At 50.1% G+C, this 21,838-nt stretch overlaps 1 protein-coding gene across 1 annotated transcript in view; it reads left to right on the top strand.

The window, feature by feature from the left end:
• Nucleotides 1-4,511: 4,511 nt before the first annotated feature.
• Nucleotides 4,512-21,838, top strand: part of TMC3 (transmembrane channel like 3) — a 39,986-nt gene continuing 22,659 nt past the window's right edge. Inside the window, exons 1-8 of the mRNA XM_030317241.1 lie at nucleotides 4,512-4,600; nucleotides 5,860-6,006; nucleotides 9,406-9,481; nucleotides 15,595-15,676; nucleotides 18,885-18,991; nucleotides 19,971-20,069; nucleotides 20,170-20,312; nucleotides 21,417-21,564. Of these exons, the coding sequence (XP_030173101.1) occupies nucleotides 4,512-4,600; nucleotides 5,860-6,006; nucleotides 9,406-9,481; nucleotides 15,595-15,676; nucleotides 18,885-18,991; nucleotides 19,971-20,069; nucleotides 20,170-20,312; nucleotides 21,417-21,564 (891 nt within the window). The remainder of the gene's footprint in view (nucleotides 4,601-5,859; nucleotides 6,007-9,405; nucleotides 9,482-15,594; nucleotides 15,677-18,884; nucleotides 18,992-19,970; nucleotides 20,070-20,169; nucleotides 20,313-21,416; nucleotides 21,565-21,838) is intronic.

Raw genomic sequence — 21,838 nt, 5'->3', positions numbered from 1 at the left:
ACAATACAATTATAGACATAACGATAAAACAGACTTGCCAGTTTTGAGCTCCTACTACCCTCCAGGCACTGTGCTAGGCCCATCGCACACAACGGCACATACAACCCTTCGCGGTTACTTCTACTCTGTAGGCGGCGACCTAAAGGCTCGGGGACGGTCTGTGACTGCTCCAAGGTCGCCCAGCCAGCAGACAGCACAGCTGTGTTTCATCACTAGACTATCCAACTCCAAGGTGGTCGCATATTATCGTGGTTGATGAATTCGATTCTTAGCGGAAACAACAAATGATAGACCCAGCGTTTACTGGTCACACAAGTTAGAGTAAGCCCTGTCTCTCTTAGAGAAAGATGTAATATGTAAACCATTTTTTTTTTTAGCTTCTGTATAAAAGTGTAAAATCCCAGAGTTGTAAGAAAGAACTTCACAGCATTCGTGTGATGGTATTTAAGATAAGAATAGAATTTACGAGGGACACCTGAGTGGCTCAGTCGGTTGAGTGTCCGACTTCACCTCAGGTCATGATCTCACAGTTCGTGGGTTCGAGCCCCGTGTTGGGCTCTGTGCTGATGGCTCGGAGCCTGGAGCCTGCTTCGGATTCTGTGTCTCCCTTTCTCTGTCCCTCCCCTGCTCTCTCTCTCTCTCTCTGTCTCTCTCTGTCTCTCAAAAATAGGGGCGCCTGGGTGGCTCAGTCTGTCAAGCGTCTGACTTCAGCTCAGGTCGTGATCTCACGGTTTATGAGTTCAGGCCCCGCGTCGGGCTCTGTTATGACAGTTCAGAGCCTGGAACCTGCTTCGGATTCCGTGTCTCCCTCTCTCTCTGCCCCTCCCCCACTTGCACTCTGTCTCTTTCTCTCTCAAAAATAAATAAACATTTAAAAAAATTTTAAAAAAGAAGAGGTTTCACGTGTGAATACAGTTTCTGGGCACACACGGGCAAATGTGAACTCTTCTCATTGAAAAATCAACAGAGATGGGGTGGGCCCACGAAAATATGCTTTACTCTCACAGAAGGAGGCAGAACACTAAAAGAAAAGAAGCGGGAAGAGGAGGGCTTGTCCATTTTTAAGTCTGGTTTGGGGCCAGTCAAGGAAATGTCAAGGGAGAAATTGCTTTGCATTTTCAGAAAGAGGATTGTTAAAGGTCGTTACAAAGCAAGAAACGATGGGTCAAAACAAGATGAAAAGAACCGTCAGTGAAATTGAAGGGGGGTGGGGGGAATGAAGATAATTGTTTTTTAAGAGAGGATTTAAAAAGATCACCCATGGACGGAAGCAGGAACACGGCCAACCTGGCGGTTGGGCAGTAGGTCCACATACGACGAAGACGCTGTGTCCCACACCTGCTGTGCTCTGTTCGCTCAGCCCAGCCCCAGATGCTCCTGGGGCTTGCGTCCGTTGACTGATGCACAGTGCCTCTGCAGGGGTGTGGGGGAACCGCTCGCAGGAGGCTGTCCCACCCCCAGAGACAGCTCTGCTGGACTTTCTCCAAGTCCCCGAATCTCCGGGTAAATACAATCTAAAAATCATTAGAGGAGAAACCGCAGCCAACGATTAAGTGGCTGCTTGACAAGGAATCTTTCCCAGCCTTGGAGAAAGTTCGATTTCCTTTTCCAGGTCCGAGGGCGGTGGATGCGTTTCGATGCGGTCCTGTGCAAAAATGCACGTCTGTCCTTGAGAAAGCACAAGAACCGAGCAGCCCAGGGTGGCTCTATAATTTGTGTCTCAAGGGCACCCGGTGATCAGCTCCCCCTCGGAAGGGCTTCCGTGGGCCGGTGACAGTCCCCCCTTAGCTTCCCGCAGGAGCAACCGTCACGTGACCCCCGATGGAAATCTCAGGGTGTCTGCTCAGTCTCAAACTTACGGGCAGCTGATGATGTCATGAGGAATTCACCACCACCAAGAACACGCACCCTCACGTCTCAACGAATTCAGCCGTGACTCGGAAAATTGGAAAACATCTTTTCCAGGGCGTCCACCCCGAATGACGTTTCCCAGACCCCAAAGGCATTTCTAGACTTCAGACAAAAGGCCTTAGACTCCCTAGAACAATCTCCCGGGCGTGCAAACATGTCTCAAAAACGGAAAAGTCGCTCTTGCAAAATGCAAAGGTGAAAGAAAACTTGCTGACCTCAAGAAGGGGGGGCTGGCATTGCCGATTCTGTGTGTCCCTCTCTCTCTCTCTCTGCCTGCCCCCCCCATGCTCTGTCTCTGTCTCTCAAAAATAAAGAAACATAAAAAAAAGAGGCTTAGAGTAAGAAGCTTGTCTATGTTCACGCAAAGGAGTCCGGGAGAGGCAGCTGTAACATCTTATTGGTTTTTTTGTTTTTTCTGCACTTTGAGAAAAGTCAGATCTACAGAAATGTTGAGAGAACAGCACCACGGATATCGCTGACCCCCAACCTGGATTCACTAGTCGCTAACATTTGCTTTCTATCTATTTACTTTTCCCCCAACACCGTTTACAAGTGTGTTTGGGAAATAACGACACGTTGCGCAGAAATATTTCAGCGTGATGTTAATAATCATCAAATTAAGATTTTCTTACATTTTACGCTCTTAAGTGTGGCCACATCAATCGGCACGATAATGCTGGGCTGGAGAGAGGTTAAGAGGCTCCCTAGAGTTTCATAATAAGGAGGTAAGAATTGGAGGGGCGCCTGGGTGGCTCAGTCGGTTAAGCATCCGACTTCGGCTCAGGTCACGATCTCACGGTTCGTGGGTTCCAGCCCCACATCGAGCTCCGTGCTGAAGGCTCAGAGCCTGGAGCCTGCTTCCGATTCTGTGTCTCCCTCTCTCTCTCTGCCTTTGTCTCTCTGTCTCTCTCAAAAATAAATAAACATTTAAAAAAAAAGAATCTTAAAAAAAAGTAAGATTATTGTTAGTCCCCTGGCTTTTTTTTTTTTTTTTTTTTTTTGGCATTCTTTGAGAGATCTTTACCTATAGGGATTATTTCTGAGCATTTCAAAGATTTTTTCTATCCTGCTTTTTCTGAAGCTGTCTGTGCAACTAACATTTTGATCATTTTGTCTCCTCTTTGCATATATATATATGTGTGTGTGTGTGTGTATTTATGTATTTATTTCTATATTTATATGTGTGTGTGTGTATTTGTGGTTTTTTGGAGTAGAGACAGAGGTAATAGCAAATCTTGAGGTTCCATGGGGATTTATTAAAACAAATTAGTGCAAACCAGTGATTTGCTTTTCAGATTTATTGAGATCACTTTGCTTAACTGTATGGCAGAATAAAATGGATTAATCTGGGGGTGCCTGGGTGGCGCAGTCGGTTAAGCGTCCGACTTCAGCCAGGTCACGATCTCGCGGTCCGGGAGTTCGAGCCCCGCGTCGGGCTCTGGGCTGATGGCTCAGAGCCTGGAGCCTGTTTCCAATTCTGTGTCTCCCTCTCTCTCTGCCCCTCCCCCGTTCATGCTCTGTCTCTCTCTGTCCCAAAAATAAATTAAAAAGTTGAAAAAAAAATTTAAAAAAAAATGGATTAATCTGAACATATTACCTATTTCTAGTATCCAATCATATATTATGATAATTAGATAGGAGGAATTACTACTTTTTTTTTTAATTTTTTTTTTCAACATTTTAATTTATTTTGGGGACAGAGAGAGACAGAGCATGAACAGGGGAGGGGCAGAGAGAGAGGGAGACACAGAATCGGAAACAGGCTCCAGGCTCCGAGCCATCAGCCCAGAGCCTGACGCGGGGCTCGAACTCACGGACCGCGAGATCGTGACCTGGCTGAAGTCGGACGCTTAACCGACTGCGCCACCCAGGCGCCCCCAGGAATTACTACTTTTGATGTGAATCATTTGTCGCAATTTTTAGACTAATTTTTCAAAAATGTTGATTTCTAAACGTTAAAAAAAATTTTTTAATGTGTATTTACGTTCGAGAGAGAAACAGAGCACGCGCAGGGGAGGGGCAGAGAGAGAGGGAGACACGGAATCCGAAGCAGGCTCCAGGCTCCCGGCCGTCCGCACAGAGCCCGATGTGGGGCTCGAACCCGGGAACCGCGAGAGCACGACCTGAGCCCAAGTCGGTGCCGGACCGACTGAGACGCCCGGGCGCCCCTCTGAGCCTCTTTCTCGAGACGTAAACACGGAAAGCCCTAAGCCATGCCTTGCCTTGCCTTCTCCCTAATTATTTTGTGGACACCAGTCATGGGGATGGAGACGAAGCACTGTGCAAACCACTGCGGCCCGTCTGGGCCCGAGGGGTCGCAGATGTGATCACTGGGGGGGGGCACCTAATGAGCCCTGGCTCAGCCCGGCCGAGCCACCCGCCTCTGCCGGCCCAGACTCCGGCCAATCGCGCTGCGGCAGGCGCCTTCGCATCACACACGCACAGCTGGCCTCCTCGCCGGGTGCCAGCTGCACGGTCGCAGTCCTGCTCCGGAGATCAGGAGACAGGGCAAGGAGGGGCTCCCCTCGGGAGACCTCCGGGGCCCAGACCTCCCCCCCTCCCTGCTTCCCCGGGACACTGCCGGCAACGGCTCAGCCCCCATGAAGCCCGCCAGGGCGTCCCAGCGCTACAGAAGCATCCGGAGAAACACCGGCCAGCGCTGCCTGTACCAGGAGTCCCTGCTGCTCGGGTGAGTTGGTGTCCCCCACCCGCAGGGAGGAGGACGCAGGTGTGCTGAGGAAGGGAAGCCTGGGTCACCCCGAGCCTTGCCTGCGTCCGACCTGAGGGCCAAGACCCCGCTCCGTCCCCCGGTCCTTGAGAGTGGACTCCCAAACTCCTTTCTCTGGGCTCTCCACACCCGGGTTAGCCATCTCGACTCCGTGCCCAGAGGGAGGCGACTGTACCTGCCGGCTGACCGGGGGACCCGAACCTGGCGTCCCCCAACCCGGCCGAACCCACGGGCGTGCGCCCTCTGTTTTCTGTCTGTTTACGCAATTATGCGATGTCAAGAGGGAGTGGGCAATACATCCATCATAATAAATAAGGTGCCTGTTGGCACAGGCTTCAGGCCAGGGAGAAGTGAGGGAGTGCCGTTGGAATCTGTTAAATATTTATAAAGGTATATTAAGACCTCCATCAGTTTGTTAAATATTTATAAAGGTATATCAAAACCTCCATCAGTTTGGAGAAATTGAAGGAAATCCTCCTAGGGGTAAATGAAAACCGTCGGAATTAGAGAAAAGCAAAGGAATGATTTTCTCTTCTAAGCGCATCATTGATCAAATAGCTGTCGCAGAAGACTCTTTTCCCTCCTCCTGAGAAGTCACCTCGGACTTAATTGTTAGGGGGAATAAGCATTGCTACACGTTGACAAATTGTTCTCCTCCGGAGTCACCGCTTCCCTGAAAGATTTGCCCACGTAAATCCGCTTGGCTAAACTCTTGCTTAAAGAAATCGCTGACAGTCCTGCCTCTCCGTTTTAAGGAGGCAGGAACGCGGGGAGGGTCTCCGGATGACAACGTTGGGTTTCTCTTTATTTCACCTCCAGAGTTGGGGGACAAGGAGGAGCCCCGTCTTTAAAACTAGCTGACTATTTCAATCAGCCTGAAAGAGAAATTGTTTTGCCCACAACGATGGTGCTGTCCAGGAATTGTTCATAAGCACCCTCTTATCTCTTGGTGTGACGTCTTCTGATAATAGATTTCACGCTGCGAAACCGTCTTCCTTTCCCGAGCCACTAAAGCCATCAGGCTCCACTACACGTATTTCGGTGGCTGCCAGGACCGCCACCTTCTCTCTCTGCCTCCCTGGGTCCCTCATCCCTCCACGCGTAGAAACTTCATACAGATGACCCCGGGGCAGCGAGATGTTGGATGTACCCTGGGCAAGGTCCTTGCTGGAAGCAATTCTACTAATCAGATTTCCTCCTTAATGTCCTGATCCATTCAGCAAGTTGGACGACAGCTTTAATGCTGATGAAACAGGGGACAGCAATGATCCAGAACAAATCTTCCAGAATATTCAGTTCCAGAAAGATCTCATGGCAAACATTCGCTGCAGACCTTGGACCATGAGGCAGAAGCTGGGAGCACTGAGGTAGGGGCTTCCCTTCTCACTACTGATTATCGTCCGTGTGTTTTCCACGAGGCCGCCCGGTCCCGCCCAAGGGGATGAGCACTGAGACCCACTTGACGGTGGTGACCAGGCATCCCAGACGTGACTCTGAGAAGCCACGGGTGCCTCCAGGTGGCCAGTTTCTGTGTGGGTGTGTGTGTGTGTGTGTGTGCACGTGCTGGTGGAGAACGTGTGGTTTTCTACCTCCCTTGCAAACGCTAGATCTTAGCATCGTGTGGAGACGTGAACAAAATGGCCAGACTCAGCAGAGACAAGTGTATGAGCCAGACTGAAAATAGACATTACTTTCACCGGCATGGCCATGTGGACTCGTTTTTTATATACTTTCTACTTCTTTGTCTCCCGTATATGATCACACACACACACACACACACGCGCGCGCGCGCGCGCGCAGCCTGATTAAGTGGTCTCATGTTACAAGGTCATGAGGGAGGTTGTGATGCAGGCACAGAGCCAGGTTACCTTGAGATTTTTTTTTTCCTTAGGGAGGGGACCCTACCACGATGGGAGGGGCCCAGGATTTTTAACAGGCATTCTAGCAGATTCTGTCACATACTGAAGGTTAAGATCCACTGACCCCTGTTCCGGGGTTAAACGAGGTGAACCAGGCAAGCGACTCGCATTGTCTCTGGTCCCCGGCGGTCAGGCCCCACCAGTGAGGACTGATTGATGATGCCGATGCCCGGGAGCACAGCAGAGGGGGTTAATCGAATGGCCTTAATGAGCTCCCCTGACCTGTCAAGTGGACCTTCCCGGAGAAACAGACAGTAGCCCTGACCAGCAGGCACCCTGCGTGGACAGGATTAGAACCTTCTCAGTTCTAAGGAAGGAAGGAAAGAAGAAAGAAAGAAACAGAGAGAGAGAAAGAAAGAAAGAGAAAGAAAGAGAGAGAAAGAAAGAAAGAGTCATGTGTTGTATCACAATTTTTAAAGTTATTTATTTATTTATTTATTTATTTGGAGAGAGAGAGAGAGAGAGAGAGAGAGAGGTGGTGGGGGGTGGGGGGCAGAGAGAAAGAATCCCAAGCAGGCTCCATACCGTCAGCGCAGAGCCTGAGGCCGGGCTCCAATTCGGGAACTGTGAGATCACAACCTGACCTGAAATCAAGAATCAGACACTTAACGGACTGACTCACCCAGGCGCCCCTTCCCCACCCCCTTTTTTTTAAGTTTATTTATTTATTTTGAAAACGTGCGCGTGGGGAGAGGCAGAGAGAGAGAGGCAGTTGTATCCGGATTTTTAAAAGTCGTACAGAAACACTGTTAAGGATTGCTGGCTGGTGGTTAGTGGGAGGAAGTAGTAATTACTAATCAGTAATTCACAACCATTAATTACCAGTAAGAGCCTAAGCCATTTTAACCTGCAGGCAGAGCGCAGCAAATGATAACTTTTCAGCCGATACACTTCCCGAGCCAAAGGGCAAAATCCGGGCCCTCCGCCCTGACGCCTGGCCAGCGGCCGGGCCACACGGCGCTGCCTGGGGCGGAGGCGGTCAGGCTCTCAGACAGGCTGGTCCTCTGAGCACCTCCGTAGATCATCCCCTGGACCCGCGCGTCTCCTCCCTCGTCACCTTCCGGAGCTACCAGAGCGATGCCTGCCTCCCTAATTGGACCCGCTGAGGCGTCTGGAAAGCACAGAGGCCACCGAAGCCTGACCGCCTGGGGACCCAGGGAGCGAGGCGGACGCGGAAAAGGGCAGGGGTCCCGGCTGGGTCTGGGGCAACAGCCACCTGTCGGGGAGGACGGGTCTGTTCACCTCGCAGGGAAGCCAGCGGCCGGCTCCCTAACGGGGCCAGGCTAGCTCGGTCCCCCCTGGTTCCTGAGTGCCCGGCCCACCCTGTCGCCCTCCGTTACTGTGGCTTTCGGTCTCTTTCACGCTATCAGAGAGGGGGTGCCTTCCGGGACAACAACTCCGTTTCACGCGCCTGTGTGCCCCAGTCTGCTTGCCCCAACGAAGTGTGCAGAAAATGTCTGCAGGAAGAAAATGATAAATGATCAGATGAGATAAATGATGTCACTTGTACAGGCCTCTGTCTTTTAGATGCTCTGCAGGGCAGGGCGTCAACCCTCACCCTTGCCTGCATTTCTGGTCCTGACCGGAATGAAGCCAGGGCATTGGCTGGCGGGGCCGGGATGATGGGGTGGTTGCAACGAGGGCACCGGTCTCCAGATCCCAGCAAACGCTCCAGTTCGGTCACGTTTCGCTCGGAAAAGGGAGTCAGCTAGTTCCTGGGGTCTCAGGGAGGGACTCAGGACCGGGGAGAGGGCCGCTAAACGGCTGTTGAGAGGCGTGTGCGAGACCTTCCTCACCAGCGAGCCGGGCAGACTGAAGGTCGAGGGGCTCTGAAGAGGCACCGAGCACAGTCAAGGGGAGGGGGCTGGTCATGGATAACGAGGGTCTCATCAGCGCAGCGTCAGACGAGGTGGCCTCGAAGGTGACCTTCATCCCCAAGAGTCCTCGACTCCCGTCCGCCCCATTAGCGCCAACGGGGATGGTCTAACCCCGCTGTTCATTTAGGTGTGGGTTTGACCATCCATCCCGGGGACTTCGGTGCGCTGCAGGGATGAATCATGTAGGTGGAGACATCAGGTCAACCCACCACACCGGTCAGCGTGTGTCAGTAGTTTGCGGGAGGGAAGACGCCGCGGTAACCAGACACCCACGACCCCCTCCCTGAAGCGGGCTCTCCGAAACTAGGTCTGACCTTCAATTCCAGACGCGAGGGCTGCAGGGAGCGGCCGCCGAGGTTAAGTGAGGGGCCGAGGCGCTAGCACCCGCTGCCGGGACTTCCAACGCTCACGATTCCCGGCCAACAACCGGAATCAGGGGAGGGCTTTAAGAAATTCAGTTGTAGGGCGCCCAGGGGGGTACAGCCCGTTAAGCGTCCAACTCTTGATCTCGGCTCAGGTCGTGATCTTGCGGTTCCTGAGTTCAAGCCCCATGCCGGGCTCTGAACCGACAGCCTGGAGCCTGCTTGGGATTCTCTCTCTGCCTCTCTCTCTGCCCCTCCCCTGCTCACGCGCTCGCTCTCTCAAAATAGGTGAATTTTTTTAAAAAATGTTTAAAAAAAAGAAATTTAGTTGTAACTCATTTGGGCATTAACTCATCATTTTCTGTAAATGTATCCTTTTAAATTGTTTTGTTTTGTTTTGTTTTGTTTTCCGGAAAATATTTGGTAAGGGAGCCCTCTGGTCGCTGGAAGTCAGGAAATGAACGGTTTGCGTACTTTCATAGCCGGCTCCCTGCCACAGTATCTTGTCCCTCACGTTTGGCCACCTGCTCCTGCCACGCTTTCACACGTTTCGCCACGATTCCAGCAGTGCCAAAATTGTTCTCACTGTCATCGCTGTCTTGTCTCAGGCGAGCGAAGGAGATTGTGCTGAAGTTCGAAGGGAGGCTGACCAGGACCCGAGGATACCAAGCGGCAGGTGCAGAGGTGAGACCGTGTACGCATGGCGATCCCACCCCTCCCTGTGGCCTCGGGGCCAGGAAGGTGCGTGACATCGTGCTTGCCATTATACATCGGCTGTGCGCATCAGTCGTTACAGCCGTAGAGCGATGCTGGTCCCTGGAGGGTCTGCACGTCCCAGAACTTGGACTTTAGTCCCTGGGGCCATCACTCACCATTTGTACATGACCCTGGGTAAACCTGACTCATCCCAGAAAAGCTATCTTCCCTCGAGAGAATGATCTAGCATTTTTCCTGACTTACTCCCTCCCGTACGTATAAGTTTTATTTACAGCGTGTCTTGTAATGGGAACGTTATACATCTATCCCAGCGCTTATTTGAGAACTCAGTGCTATGTTTTTTGTTTGTTATTTTTCCCATTCAGCCCCTTAAAGCTAAACTTTAGTATCTAATTGCAATGATCTGTTTAGAGAGACATTGCGATCATTCCCATAAATGTTCAGAAGCCAAAGAAAAAAATCATCCTCTTATATAGTATCTTTTTCTAGAGCTCACATTTCAGTCACTGAGTCTATAATTTTCACACAGAGTAATCACAGCGTACAAACGTTTTTTTCACTTAAGCCCATAACACAAGGATTTTTCCGTGTTGCTCTGAACGTTTTACACATGTTGTCTCCCGTGACAGACAAGTACATTAACTCAATTGGTTATTTGTCTCCTGGTAAATTAACTTAATTTGTTATTTGTCTGCTGGTGTATATTTAAATTGCCTTTAATTTTTCATTATTATTAATAACCCTGCAAAGACTATCTTTGCACATAGTGCTTTTTCTACCCTTTAAAATTCCTTTCCTGGGATAAATGCCAGAACTATAATCATTGTAGAAAAGTAAAATTTGTTTTTTGGCTCTTGATAAGTATTTTTTTTCCTAAAGTTTATTTATTTACTTTGAGAGAGAGAAAAAGAGTGTGTGAGAGAGAGAGGGAGAGAGTCCCAAGCAGGCCCTGCACTGTCAGCACAGAGCCCCGTGCAGGGCTTGAACTCACAAACCGTGTGATCATGACCTGAGCTGAAATCAAGAGTTGGACACTTAACCCACTGAGCCATCCAGGTGCTCTGGCTCTTGATAAATATTAATAAATTATTTTCCAAAACCCTTGATAGTTCACCTTGCCATGCATGACAAGTTTTCCTGCCTTCATATTTTTGCCAATATTGGATATTATATTTTTTTAAGTTGGTTATATTGTAACAGATAAGAGTTGACAAATGCACTCTTTTCAGATTCTCTGAAACAAACCAACAAAATCCTTAATGAAGTTTAAATTAAAGCTGGTCACGGAACACCTGGGTAGCTCCGTCGGTTGGGCTCCGACTTCGGCTCCCAGTTGGTGGGTTCGAGCCCCGCGTCGGGCTCTGTGCTGACAGCTCGGAGCCTGGAACCCGCTTCGGATTCTGTGTCTCCCTCCCTCCCTGCCCCTCCCCCACTTGTGCTCTGTCTCTCTCTGTCTCTCAAAAATAAATAAATGTAAAAAACTTTTAATTAAAGCTGGTCCTAAATTTTACTTAACTGAAAAATTAGATAAAGTCGCAAAGGGTCCTCAAGGCTCTGCCTTGGCTTTCTTCTTCCTTTGCACAGACTGTGCCTGAAAACTCTAATCTATTCCTAGGACGAAAATTACCCCTGAGTGCTTATGCCTGTCAGGCGATGATGGGGCTCATGCAATAAATACATTTAACAAAATTATCCTTTTAATGCTAAGCATATGTGCCGCCCGGCTCCCTCATTTTCCCTAAACAGATGGCCTGCAATGCAGTGGGAAGTCTCTTGGAAAATACTAGAAGGTCCTGTTCAGACAACCTGTAATATATATGAGTGAAAAGCACAGCAACTTTTAGTCACAGTGACATCAGTAAGGATTAAAGGTGTAATTCGACCAGGGGCTGACTTACTAGACTCAGGGTTTCCAGAATGAGAAGGGGAACCAGAATTCCCAGCCTCACCTAGAGACGGGCTGCCCAAAGGTGCTCGGTGGCACCTTTGTAGGAGCAATGGCCCTGCAGAAAGGGGTTCAATCCAGTTCAGTTTAATCCACGTGCCACGCTTTGTCCCAGGCCCTGGGGTCATGTCCCGACTGGGTCACTTCCGCCTTCTGGGGGGTGCAGTAAAGTGTCAAAGACAGGTCCCCCTTTCGCGTGTCTTCTTCACGCTTTGGTTCCTCCCCTCCCTGTTCGGAACAACATTCCTCCACCTTTTTATGTGTATTTCTTTTTTTTATTTTGAGAGAGAGAGTGGGAGTGGGGGAGGGGCAGAGAGGGAGAAAGAATCCCAAAGTAGCCTCTGCACTGTCAGCACAGAGCTCAAAGTGGGGCTCGAACTCACAACCGTGAGATCATGACCTGAGCCGAAATCAAGAGTCGGCCGCTTAACCGACGGAGCCACACAGAAGCCCCTATAATTTGTTACGCTGGAAATTTTGACACGAACCACAGAGGACCAGCACCCACTCCGGCTGCCGCGGAGAGAAAACAGAAGCCATCCAGCCCGCAGCCCATCTGTTTATAGTCCTTGGTTTGTCCGACGAAGATGCGACTGTTTTCCAAATAGTACGTTTTGTGTCACGGGCTACCCATTCTCCTGTGACTCCCGGCACTGAGATCCGGTCACCACTCCCAGGGGCTCCACCCTGTCCTGGGAGTCCCGGCTGCAGAGCACAAGGCATCCTGGGGAGCCCTCCCCGGTGTCCGGCCTGTGTCCTCGCCCCCCTGGGTCTCCACCTGAGCCTTACAGGCAGTCCTCCTTCAGTGCCAGCAGGGGTCCCTGTTTCTTACGGAAGCAAGGTCTGAGTGGGTGGGGCCTCCGGGACCCGAGAAGTCTCTGCGGCAGGAGGGAGGACACCCAAGTCTCTCTGCCATCGTTTCCCTGCTCTGACTTTGGTTTTCACATGTGATTCTCAAGATTCCTTCTGGTTCTAATATTCTACGTCCTTTGTTTTTCACGCAATACCCACCAGGGAGGTCACCCTTCCCTAGAGCCTGCATGGCATGATTTGGCACCTGCCTATGATGGTATACAGGCTGATTGGCCTCCCGGAAGGTCCTACTGCTTTCGCACACGTCCCCCTATAATCCACTCTCCTCCGTGCGGGAGCCCAGGCAATCCTTGAAACAGTAAACTGTTTACTTAAACTGTTTAAACTGTTTAAACTGTTTCCTTACTTAAAAGATAGATAGATAGATAGATAGATAGATAGAAGATAGATATAGATAAATAGATGGGTGGATGTATGGACAGATGATGGAGAGATAATAGATAGATAGATAGATAGATATGATAGATAGATGAATGGAGAGATTATAGATAAAGAGATGACAGATACATAGAGAGATGATAGATAGATAGATAGATAGATAGATGATTGATAGATAGATGATAGATAGATGGGTGGATGGATGGATGAATGGAGAGATGATAGATAGATAGATAGATAGATAGATATGATAGATGGATGGATGGAGAGATTATAGATAGAGAGATGACAGATACATAGAGAGATGATAGATAGATAGATAGATAGATAGATAGATAATTGATAGAGAGATAGATGATAGATGGGTGGATGGATGGACGAATGGAGAGATGATAGATAGATAGATAGATAGATAGATAGATGATAAACAGATGATAGATAGATAGATGGTTGATAGATGATAGGTAGATAGATAGATAATAGATGATAGATAGATAAATAGATGGGTCGATGGATGGATGGATGGAGAGATGATAGAGAGATAATAGATAGATAGATAGATGATAGATAGACAGACAGAGAGACAGATAGGCATTCATTACACTTAGAGTTAAATCTCACTCCTTCCCATGACCCAACTGATCTGGCCATTGCCACCTGTTGGATCTACCCCACCTCCCCCCTTCCATCCTCTGCTGTAAAATGTCCAGCATGTGCTAACTCGCGGATTGTGTGCTGTCCTGCCCTCCTAGAGAACTCCTCTACCGATTTATTATTTTTTGAAGTCTTGATTTCTTTTCATTCAAGTCTCAGCTCAAGTATGACCTCTGCAGATAGACCTTTCCTGACCCCCTTGTTTAAAAGAGCTCTCTCCTCCAGTCCTAATGGACCACGTCCCACGATGGTGTTGACCCTTTCGTTGCCTTCCCTCTATCTGGATGCAAGCTCGGGGCCAGCTGACGTCTTACGTGTCTTGTCGACTTGCATCCGCTGTACTAGAAACACACACAGTGCTCAGGACGTGCTCTGGATGAATGCATTTTTCATAAACTAGCATTCGTGTGGTTAGAACACACTTATTCCAGGTGAACTTACAAGACTTCCCAAAGAGGCAAGAATGAGCTTATTTGGTACGGAGTCTTACCAGACTCAGTAACCCAGGCCCACAATTAAGACCCATTTCTTCCAAGTCTGGCTCCTGGTTTTGCTTTGTTTTGTTTTTGCTCTGCTCTTAAAATCTCAAATCATTTCAGAGTTTCAGGCTTTCCATGGAGATTTGATGCACATCATCAGAGAATCAGGTGTTTTTTCCCCATGCCTTTTGGAATCTTGGTCATAACAAATCACGTGTTTCAAGGAAGCTCCTTTAGAAGGCTAGGGCAGACCGTCGTCACCAGAACGAGCGTTGAGGGTCTGGCGGCCTTGAAGCTGAGTTCGGGGCCCCTGACTTGTCACATGAGCACCAGAGGCGGGGGGGAGGAGGGTTTGCATCTCCCACTTAGAAAAATTGCTCTGCGTTAGTCTGTTTCATGCACTGAAATTCTCATTGGAAGAGTAACTCTGAATACCACTGATCAAAGCCCACTTCTTGGACCGATGAGGACCTTGAAAGAAAACGCCTTTCCCAGGAGCGCGCGGTAAGGTAGCGGTTGAACTGGAGCTGGCATCAGGTCTGGGGCCCTCCTCCAGGGCTGCTTACACCGCAGGACTTCACCGCGGGCCAGAGACTCAGATGCTTTCCAACACCAAACCCTCCCCCGAGGATGTGTGATCACCCTGCCTCTGCCTGCTGCAGGGACAACAGAGCGAAAGCTTTGGTCTTCGCCTCCGTGCCAAAGGACATAAGCCACGGGGAAAAAGAAAAAAACAAAACAGAAGGGCAGCACGAGGTAGGATGAGCTGAGCATGACGAGAATGTCGATGGCCGGGAAGTTTGCAGGGAGCAGGGTCTGCCTCTCTCCAGAGACCCTGAGCGGACGCATCACGGGCGTGGTTAGGTCTGAGCTGCGTCTTGGGTCATGAACAGAAGACCAACAATTACAACGTCTGGTGAAACTCGAACAGATTTGCGTTTCGCGTGTCTGGCCTTGGCAGGCACAACCCGAACGGCACGATCGTGCGTTCAGGCATCAGGACCGCGCGCTGTCTCAGACTTCAGAATCCTATAATTGCATTTGGAGCCCTTCTTTCCGCGGTGATATCATTTGCTTCCAACACAAGCCCGGATTGTTTGTGTGTTAAAATGGACAGCCTGCCAACATTGTGAGGGAGCGGCCGGAGTCCCGGCGCGCTGTGCTTTATTCTCCTCAGAGGAAAGAGAGAGAGGAGGAAAAAAAAGAGAGAGAGAGCTTGAACTCTTGGCAGTTGCCTCTTAAACACACAAGACGAATTTGCAGATCTCCCCGCTGGTGGCCTCTGCCAGGAGAGAGGGCAGGAGACCAGCACAGGTGTGGGACGGGAGGCACACGGCGGGCAGGGCTCGTGCTCGGCGTATGTTCTAGACTCTCATCCCCCAAGCGGGGAATTGTGGTCATCGGGGCAGTTTGCTGGCCATGCAGACTCCTGGGCCCCAGCCCCAGAGTGGACATCACTCCTCAAGGGATTTCCACTAGTCCCCAGGGCGGGAACGGTAGGAATAAGGCAGCCTGTGACCCTGGACCATACGCACGTCGATACAGACGCCGCAGCTCAGGTCCCAAGCAGGTGTCGTCACCCTAATAAGAGCGGACAGGGGCTGCTCTGGTCCTAGTGTGGCCTCAAGCCCTATGACGTCATAATCACAGGCGTGTCTGGGAACCTCTCCTCCACCAGGGACCTTAGCGTCACGATGTCACTGCCATCCTGACAAATGCGAAGCCCGCTAACCCTGCTCCCTCCTTTCCAGCTCTGGCGGAAATTTGCTCGCGGGGCCCGTAACTTCATGGTCACCTTCATCCCCTGGGAAATGAGGATAAAGAAAATCGAGAGTAAGTGTGGGCGCTCGGGGGGTGGGGGGGTGGGGGGCAGCGGGGAGGCCCTGCCAGTGGCCAGACGACAGCGTGGCCCGAGAAGGGGCTCCGTGTCCCGGTCCTCGCCCCGCGCGTGGTGAGGCGCCGGGCTGGACGAGGGACGGTGGAGACGGAAGGCATCTGTCCACCGCTTCCCCGGACGACAGCTGTCCCACATTCGCTGCGGCTCACGGGTCGTTCGTGACTCGGACCCGACACAGACCCAGAAGGAGCAGGTGGAAAACTGCCCAAGGTTAATGTGAGCATTTGCCAAACCAAAACTCAGAAATCTGCATTTTCTTAGGCATGAGTGGCACCATTTAGAAAACATATTCTAAACTCGTTCACACAACACGCACCCATAACACAGAGCACACAGTGCCAGGAACAAACTCAACAGTGGGTCTGAAATGAAGGAAGCTGTAAAATTGGGCCACCACATATCTCAAGAGTCTTGTGAGAGGCACAGGTGACTTCATGTTTGGAAGATGTGGGCCTTCTTAACGTCACTTTACGGCTTTCCAGCAATTGCGGTAAAAACCTCAACGCAGTTTTTTAATTTTCTGTACTCAACAAGATGATCGTGAAACGTATATGGAAGAAAACCACCCAGAAGACGCGTCGAAAAAAAATTTTTTTTGACGATGCACATGAGCTTGCGTAACCAAAGGGTTCAAGGACATGAGGAACACTACCGCCCTTGAATCTGTAGCACAGCACTGCAGATACACTGGATTCTTACAGAGTTCTGTTAGATCCTCCACTTAAAGTCCCATTAGCTATTAAACATAAAATAGGGAAACCACGAAAGAATTAAGAGAGAGCGTGTGATCTCCGAATGGATCAGGACAGAAGCCTGTCCAATCCCGAAGGTGAAGAAGGAAATCGTCAAGGAAGAGGGGGCTGCATTTGGTCACCTATAAAGGCAACCTACATCCTTGAGACAGCAAAGCTGAGAGTCAAAGGGAGAAAAGCCCATTTTCGGCATTTCGGTGGAACTTAGCACCGGCACACGCGATGGGCGGGACTGCCCACTGGGAAGGCGTCTCCAGGGGAAAGTTAAAATCTGTAGCAAAAACCTTCATGCTGTTTGTGCCCTTCGATAAAACTCCCCCATCCCTTAACGGCAGAAGAAACGAGAGCCACGACAAAATCAGCGCAGGCGGACAAAGTCGGTGCCCCACCCGGATTTCTCGACTTGGCTGGCCCAGCTTTTCCCGGCAGCTCTGGGTGTGGATGTTGTGACTCACGGCTGCCCCTCCCCCCCCACCCCTCCACCCCACCCCCCACCCCAGGTCTCCGGAGCGCCACCCTGGGCCAACACTGTTCCAGATGCAGGGCACATATCACCTGCCCCCGCCGAGGGCCCAGAGGCCGTGACGGACGAAGTCCAGCTCCTTGTGCCAAGGGGGGCCAACCCACCGTGTTGTGCAATCTGCCTTCCAGGATCCGCGGTGGGATCGGCGGAAGCCAGGCTCCAGCACCGTCTCCTTGCTTGGCCCTTTCCCCTGACCTGCCCTGACCCCCACCCTCCCTTTCTCCAGAGAGCGCTTGCCCAGTGTGCCCTGACCTTGGACAGAAATGGTCTATGGCAGACTTATTCACCCCAGTGAATCCCCCACCAAGTGAAAAGTCAGAAACTTCCGAAATGGCCGGGAGTGGGGCGAGGTTAAGTAAACTACGGAAAATTCAGCTGACGAAGCAATACAATTTATTTTATGGAAGAATTTTTTTTTGTGTGAGAAAATGCTGATAATAATTAATAACTCAAGATGCATGTTGTAGACAGATGCCAATTTTATGCAAAAAATCTATACGTGGAGAATAATAATGAGGGGTCACACGAAAAGCTTGTTAGAAACTCTAATAGAAATTTTAAAAAAAATTTTTTTAACGTTTATTTATTATTGAGAGACAGAGAGAGACAGAGCATGAGCCTGGGAGGGGCAGAGAGAGAGAGAGACACAGAATCTGAAGCAGGCCTCAGGATCCGAGCTGTCAGCACAGAGCCCGACGCGGGGCTCGAACCCACGAACCGTGAGATCATGACCTGAGCCGAAGTCGGATGCTTAATCGACTGAGCCACCCAGGCGCCCCAGAAACTCTAATAATAATGTTAATTTAGTGTTCTAGAATAGGTAATGTTCTTTTTTCTTTGTGATGTTTTGTGTTTTCCTATTTATTGTGACCAATATAAACTAAATTTGAAATACAAATTCAGGGGATTTTTTTTTTAAGTATGGTACAGATCACACACACCCTTATCTTCTTATTAGAAATTAGGTTTTGAATACACTTTTTATTTACAATAAAATATATAGGAAAGTGTAGGTATATAGGAAAGTTGTAAGGAGTTTCTATAATTCCTTTACCCAGTTTCCCCTAATGTTAACATCTAGCCAATTGCTATATATCTTGAAATTAAGACAAAAAACTTCTAAGAAAAATCCTGGGAATTCTCAAAACTATAACAAATGAAATATATATATATATATATATATATATATATATATAAAATTCTCAAAAGATGTTGATTCTTTTTTTAAAAGAGTTGGTTTTTTTAATTTTATTTTTATAAGGAGAGCGCATGAGCAGGGGAGAGGAACAGAGGGAGAGAGAGAATCCCACGCAGGCTCCCAGTGCAAAGCCAGATGCGGGACTCGATCTCACCACCCTGGGATTATGACCTGAGTAGAAGTCAAGAGTCAGACCCTCAACCGACTGAGCCACCCAGGCTCCCCTCAAAAGATGCTGATTCTTCTGAACATACATGAAATGTTGTAAATTTGACGAGTATTTCAGAAGTATTTTGACATAATGAATTTGAAGTATAATGACATAATGAATATGTCATTAGGGAACTTATGAAATTAGGGATTTTTTTTTTGTGCTTATAACTGGAAATACCAGGGAACATCTTGACCCACGTAAATGACTATTTTGGGGGAACATCCCAGTTGGCCTTCTTGGTCTGTGCCCCGATACACGAACAACTGCAACGTTGCTTACAGAGAACTTTGCACCGTGAGGGTTTTATATTGTTCATCCTGTTTATACTGTTTTGTTTTTTGGTTTTTGGTTTTTGTGTGCGTGTGGGGGTTTTTTGTTTGTTTGTCTTGGGTTTTTTGGTTTTTTTTGGTTTTTTGGTTTTTTCTTTAATCGTTCTTATTATCTTGTCTTTCTGTAGGTCATTTTGGATCTGGTGTTGCCTCCTACTTCATATTCTTGAGATGGTTATTTGGAATTAATATTGTGCTCACAATTATGACAGGTGCTTTTATCGTCATTCCAGAGGTAAGAACTAGCCCAGGAGAGATAAAAATGCCAGTCGTTAAAAACAAGAGATGTCAGAGTAGTTTCATAACACGACTCCCCTCATCATCCTTGTATTCAAGCAAACTTTTTCTGTGGAGGGCCAGCTAGTAAATAGCTCGGGCTTTGCAGGGCCACGCAGCCCCTGTCACACCCCTTCTGTCTGCCCGCGGTGTGAAAGTGGCCACGGACGGCACATGAACAGTGTGGCTGTGTTCCAGTAGAATTCTATTTTTTTTTTATTTTTTTTGATGTTTGTTTATTTTTGAGAGAGCGAGAGTGAGCAGGGGAGGGGCAGAGAGACAGGGAGACACAGAATCCGAAGCAGGCTCCAGGCTTCGAGCTGTCAGCACAGAGCCCTGATGCGGGGCTTGAATCCATGAACCTCAAGATCACGACCTGAGCTGAAGTCGGACGCTCAACCGACTGAACCACCCAGGCGCCCCCAGTCGAATTCTATTTATGGATACTGAAATTTGACTTTCAGATCGTTCTTAAGTGTCACGATATATCATTCTTCTTTTAATTCTTTTCCAACCATTTAAAAATGCAAAAACGCTTCTTAGCTCTTAGGCTGTTCAAAAAGAAGTGACAGGCCAGATTCGGCATCTGGGCCAGTGTGCAGACACTGTTCAAATAAAACCCACTTCTCAACTAACGTTTGTCCTCCCAAAGTAAACGGGGTTATCTTCCGTGCCATCAAAGAAACCCGGTGACCTCAAAAACCCATCTGTAGAAGCCCCGTCCAGCCCAGCGACAGAATACCCGGGCGGGCTGATCAAGCGAAGAGAAAATCTGCCCACCCAGGATTACCTCTCCATCAGTGAGAATCAACAGAGATCCAGCCCCTAGAGATCTCACACGTGCAACGCCTTCACAGGCCGTGGGGATCGGCCACCCCTTTTCTTCTGGTCCCCTGCCCTCACTGAGGATCCCACGACGTCCTGTTCTCTCCCACCAGCTCATTGCGGGCCAGCCCTTCGGAAGCACGGACAGCAAGACGATCCCCAAGGAGAGTGTTATGTCTGCCCAAGACCTGGACACCGTCTGGTCCCTGGGGGTGAGGTGGAGGCTGGGTCGCACTCTCATCTTGAGGGAGGGCTGAACGGGGGCCACAGTTCTGGAGCCCGGAAGTGACGCTGAGTGTTCTCTCTTTGCAGGGTTATCTACAGTACTCCGTCCTCTTCTACGGCTATTACGGCAGGGAGAGAAGGATCGGGAGAGCGGGCTACCGGCTGCCCCTGGCGTACTTCCTGGTGGGCATGGCTGTGTTTGCTTACAGCTTCATCATCCTCTTAAAAAAGTATGGCTGCTCAGTTTCTCCAAATACATGCCAAGAGTGATACGTGTGATCGCAAGCTGGCCAATACCGTGTAACGTTAAGGCAGAACTGTACCCACTTTGTAGGTGGGGGGACCAAAGCTAAAGAGAGATGTGCTCATTTTAACCAGCAGCTGTGTGCCAGGCTCCGGGTTGGGTCTGGAGAGACAAGAATCCCACAGACTTATCAGTTAACGTAATTTCAGGCGATTTAGTAAGTGCAGTGACAGAGATAGGAACAGGACGGTCTAAGTGACCAGAGCTTGCAGAAAGCCAAACATTCTCCGTTGGCCGCACGTCGGCCTGTGACCGAGCTACGAGTTCGGTAAGGGACAGGCTCATCCGCGTCATGATGCGGTTGGCGCACCCGGTCCATCACTGAGAGGAGACACGGTGGGAGGAAGACAGTGGGAGGAAGTGGCTGGGGGTGAGGCGTCCCGCACCGTCCCCACCGCGAGACCCACAGCCACTCACTTCCCCTCCCCGGGCCTCATTACTAAAATGGGCGGGTTGGCTCCCAAGACGGCCGGGTGCCCTGCCAGCCTTCACACGCCCCGCTTCTGTATTGGGGCCAGACACAGCGGACTGACTGACGGGCTGGGAGTCCAGGGAGAACCCGGCCCCACCCTGCGTGGCTCACCGGCTGCTTCTGTCAGCCTCATGGGCACCATCACCATCACCTTCAAAAAACAAAAGCCTAAAGAGGTGCACAGTGACCCAGGGGCCTCCACTTGGCAGGAAGCTTATCACCAGAGACAGTCTGAAGGCAGAGGGACTTTGACCTTCAGTCTGAAGGAAGAGGGACGGCGGCTCCTGCCTTCAGAGGCATCTCAAGGGTGTCATGGGCAGGAGGCACCTGACAGGCTCCCTTCCGTGGGCAGGAAGACGAAGTCAGCTCCAGGGAGAGTTTGATTTCACAGTCACACTGCCCGGCCCCGGGCACACATGCCTTCAGTGACCTCCCGGCCACCAGAGTGGCCAATGCCATCTGCACAAGAGGGGCGCTGGACCCACCGGTGCCCCCCAGGGGCGGCCGGGGCCCATCTGACGCTGCCCTCACATGCTCGTCCCGGCTCCTCTCTTGCAGGATGGCCAAGAACTCGCGCACGAGCCTCGCCAGAGCCTCCAATGAAAACTACACGTTCTGCTGGCGGGTGTTCTGTGCCTGGGATTACCTCATCGGAAACCCGGAGGCCGCCGAGAGCAAAACGGCCGCCATCGTAAACAGCATCCGGGTGAGTGGGGCGGCGCGGGGGGCGCCGAGGGCGGTCAGGGGTCCTCCGACCTTGCCCGCAGCCTTGACCGCGGAGCCCCTGGCCTCCGCGAGAGTCCCAGTCCTCCTCGGCGAGGAGACCGGCCCCGTGCACCCACACTCCCATGGAATACAGAACGGGGCATTGAAAAACTCTTTACTTTAATTTTCTAAATTTCATCCCCCGAAAATTTCAGTTGGTGCATTGCTGGTAATTTGCGTAAGGGATTGCCGCCATATTGCAGGTAATTTGTGAG

The sequence above is a fragment of the Lynx canadensis genome, chromosome B3, assembly GCF_007474595.2.
Source record: "Lynx canadensis isolate LIC74 chromosome B3, mLynCan4.pri.v2, whole genome shotgun sequence".
Classification (NCBI taxonomy): domain Eukaryota; kingdom Metazoa; phylum Chordata; class Mammalia; order Carnivora; family Felidae; genus Lynx; species Lynx canadensis.
The sequence above is the reverse complement of the archived record's forward strand: the minus strand, read 5'-3'. Positions and strand labels throughout refer to the sequence as shown.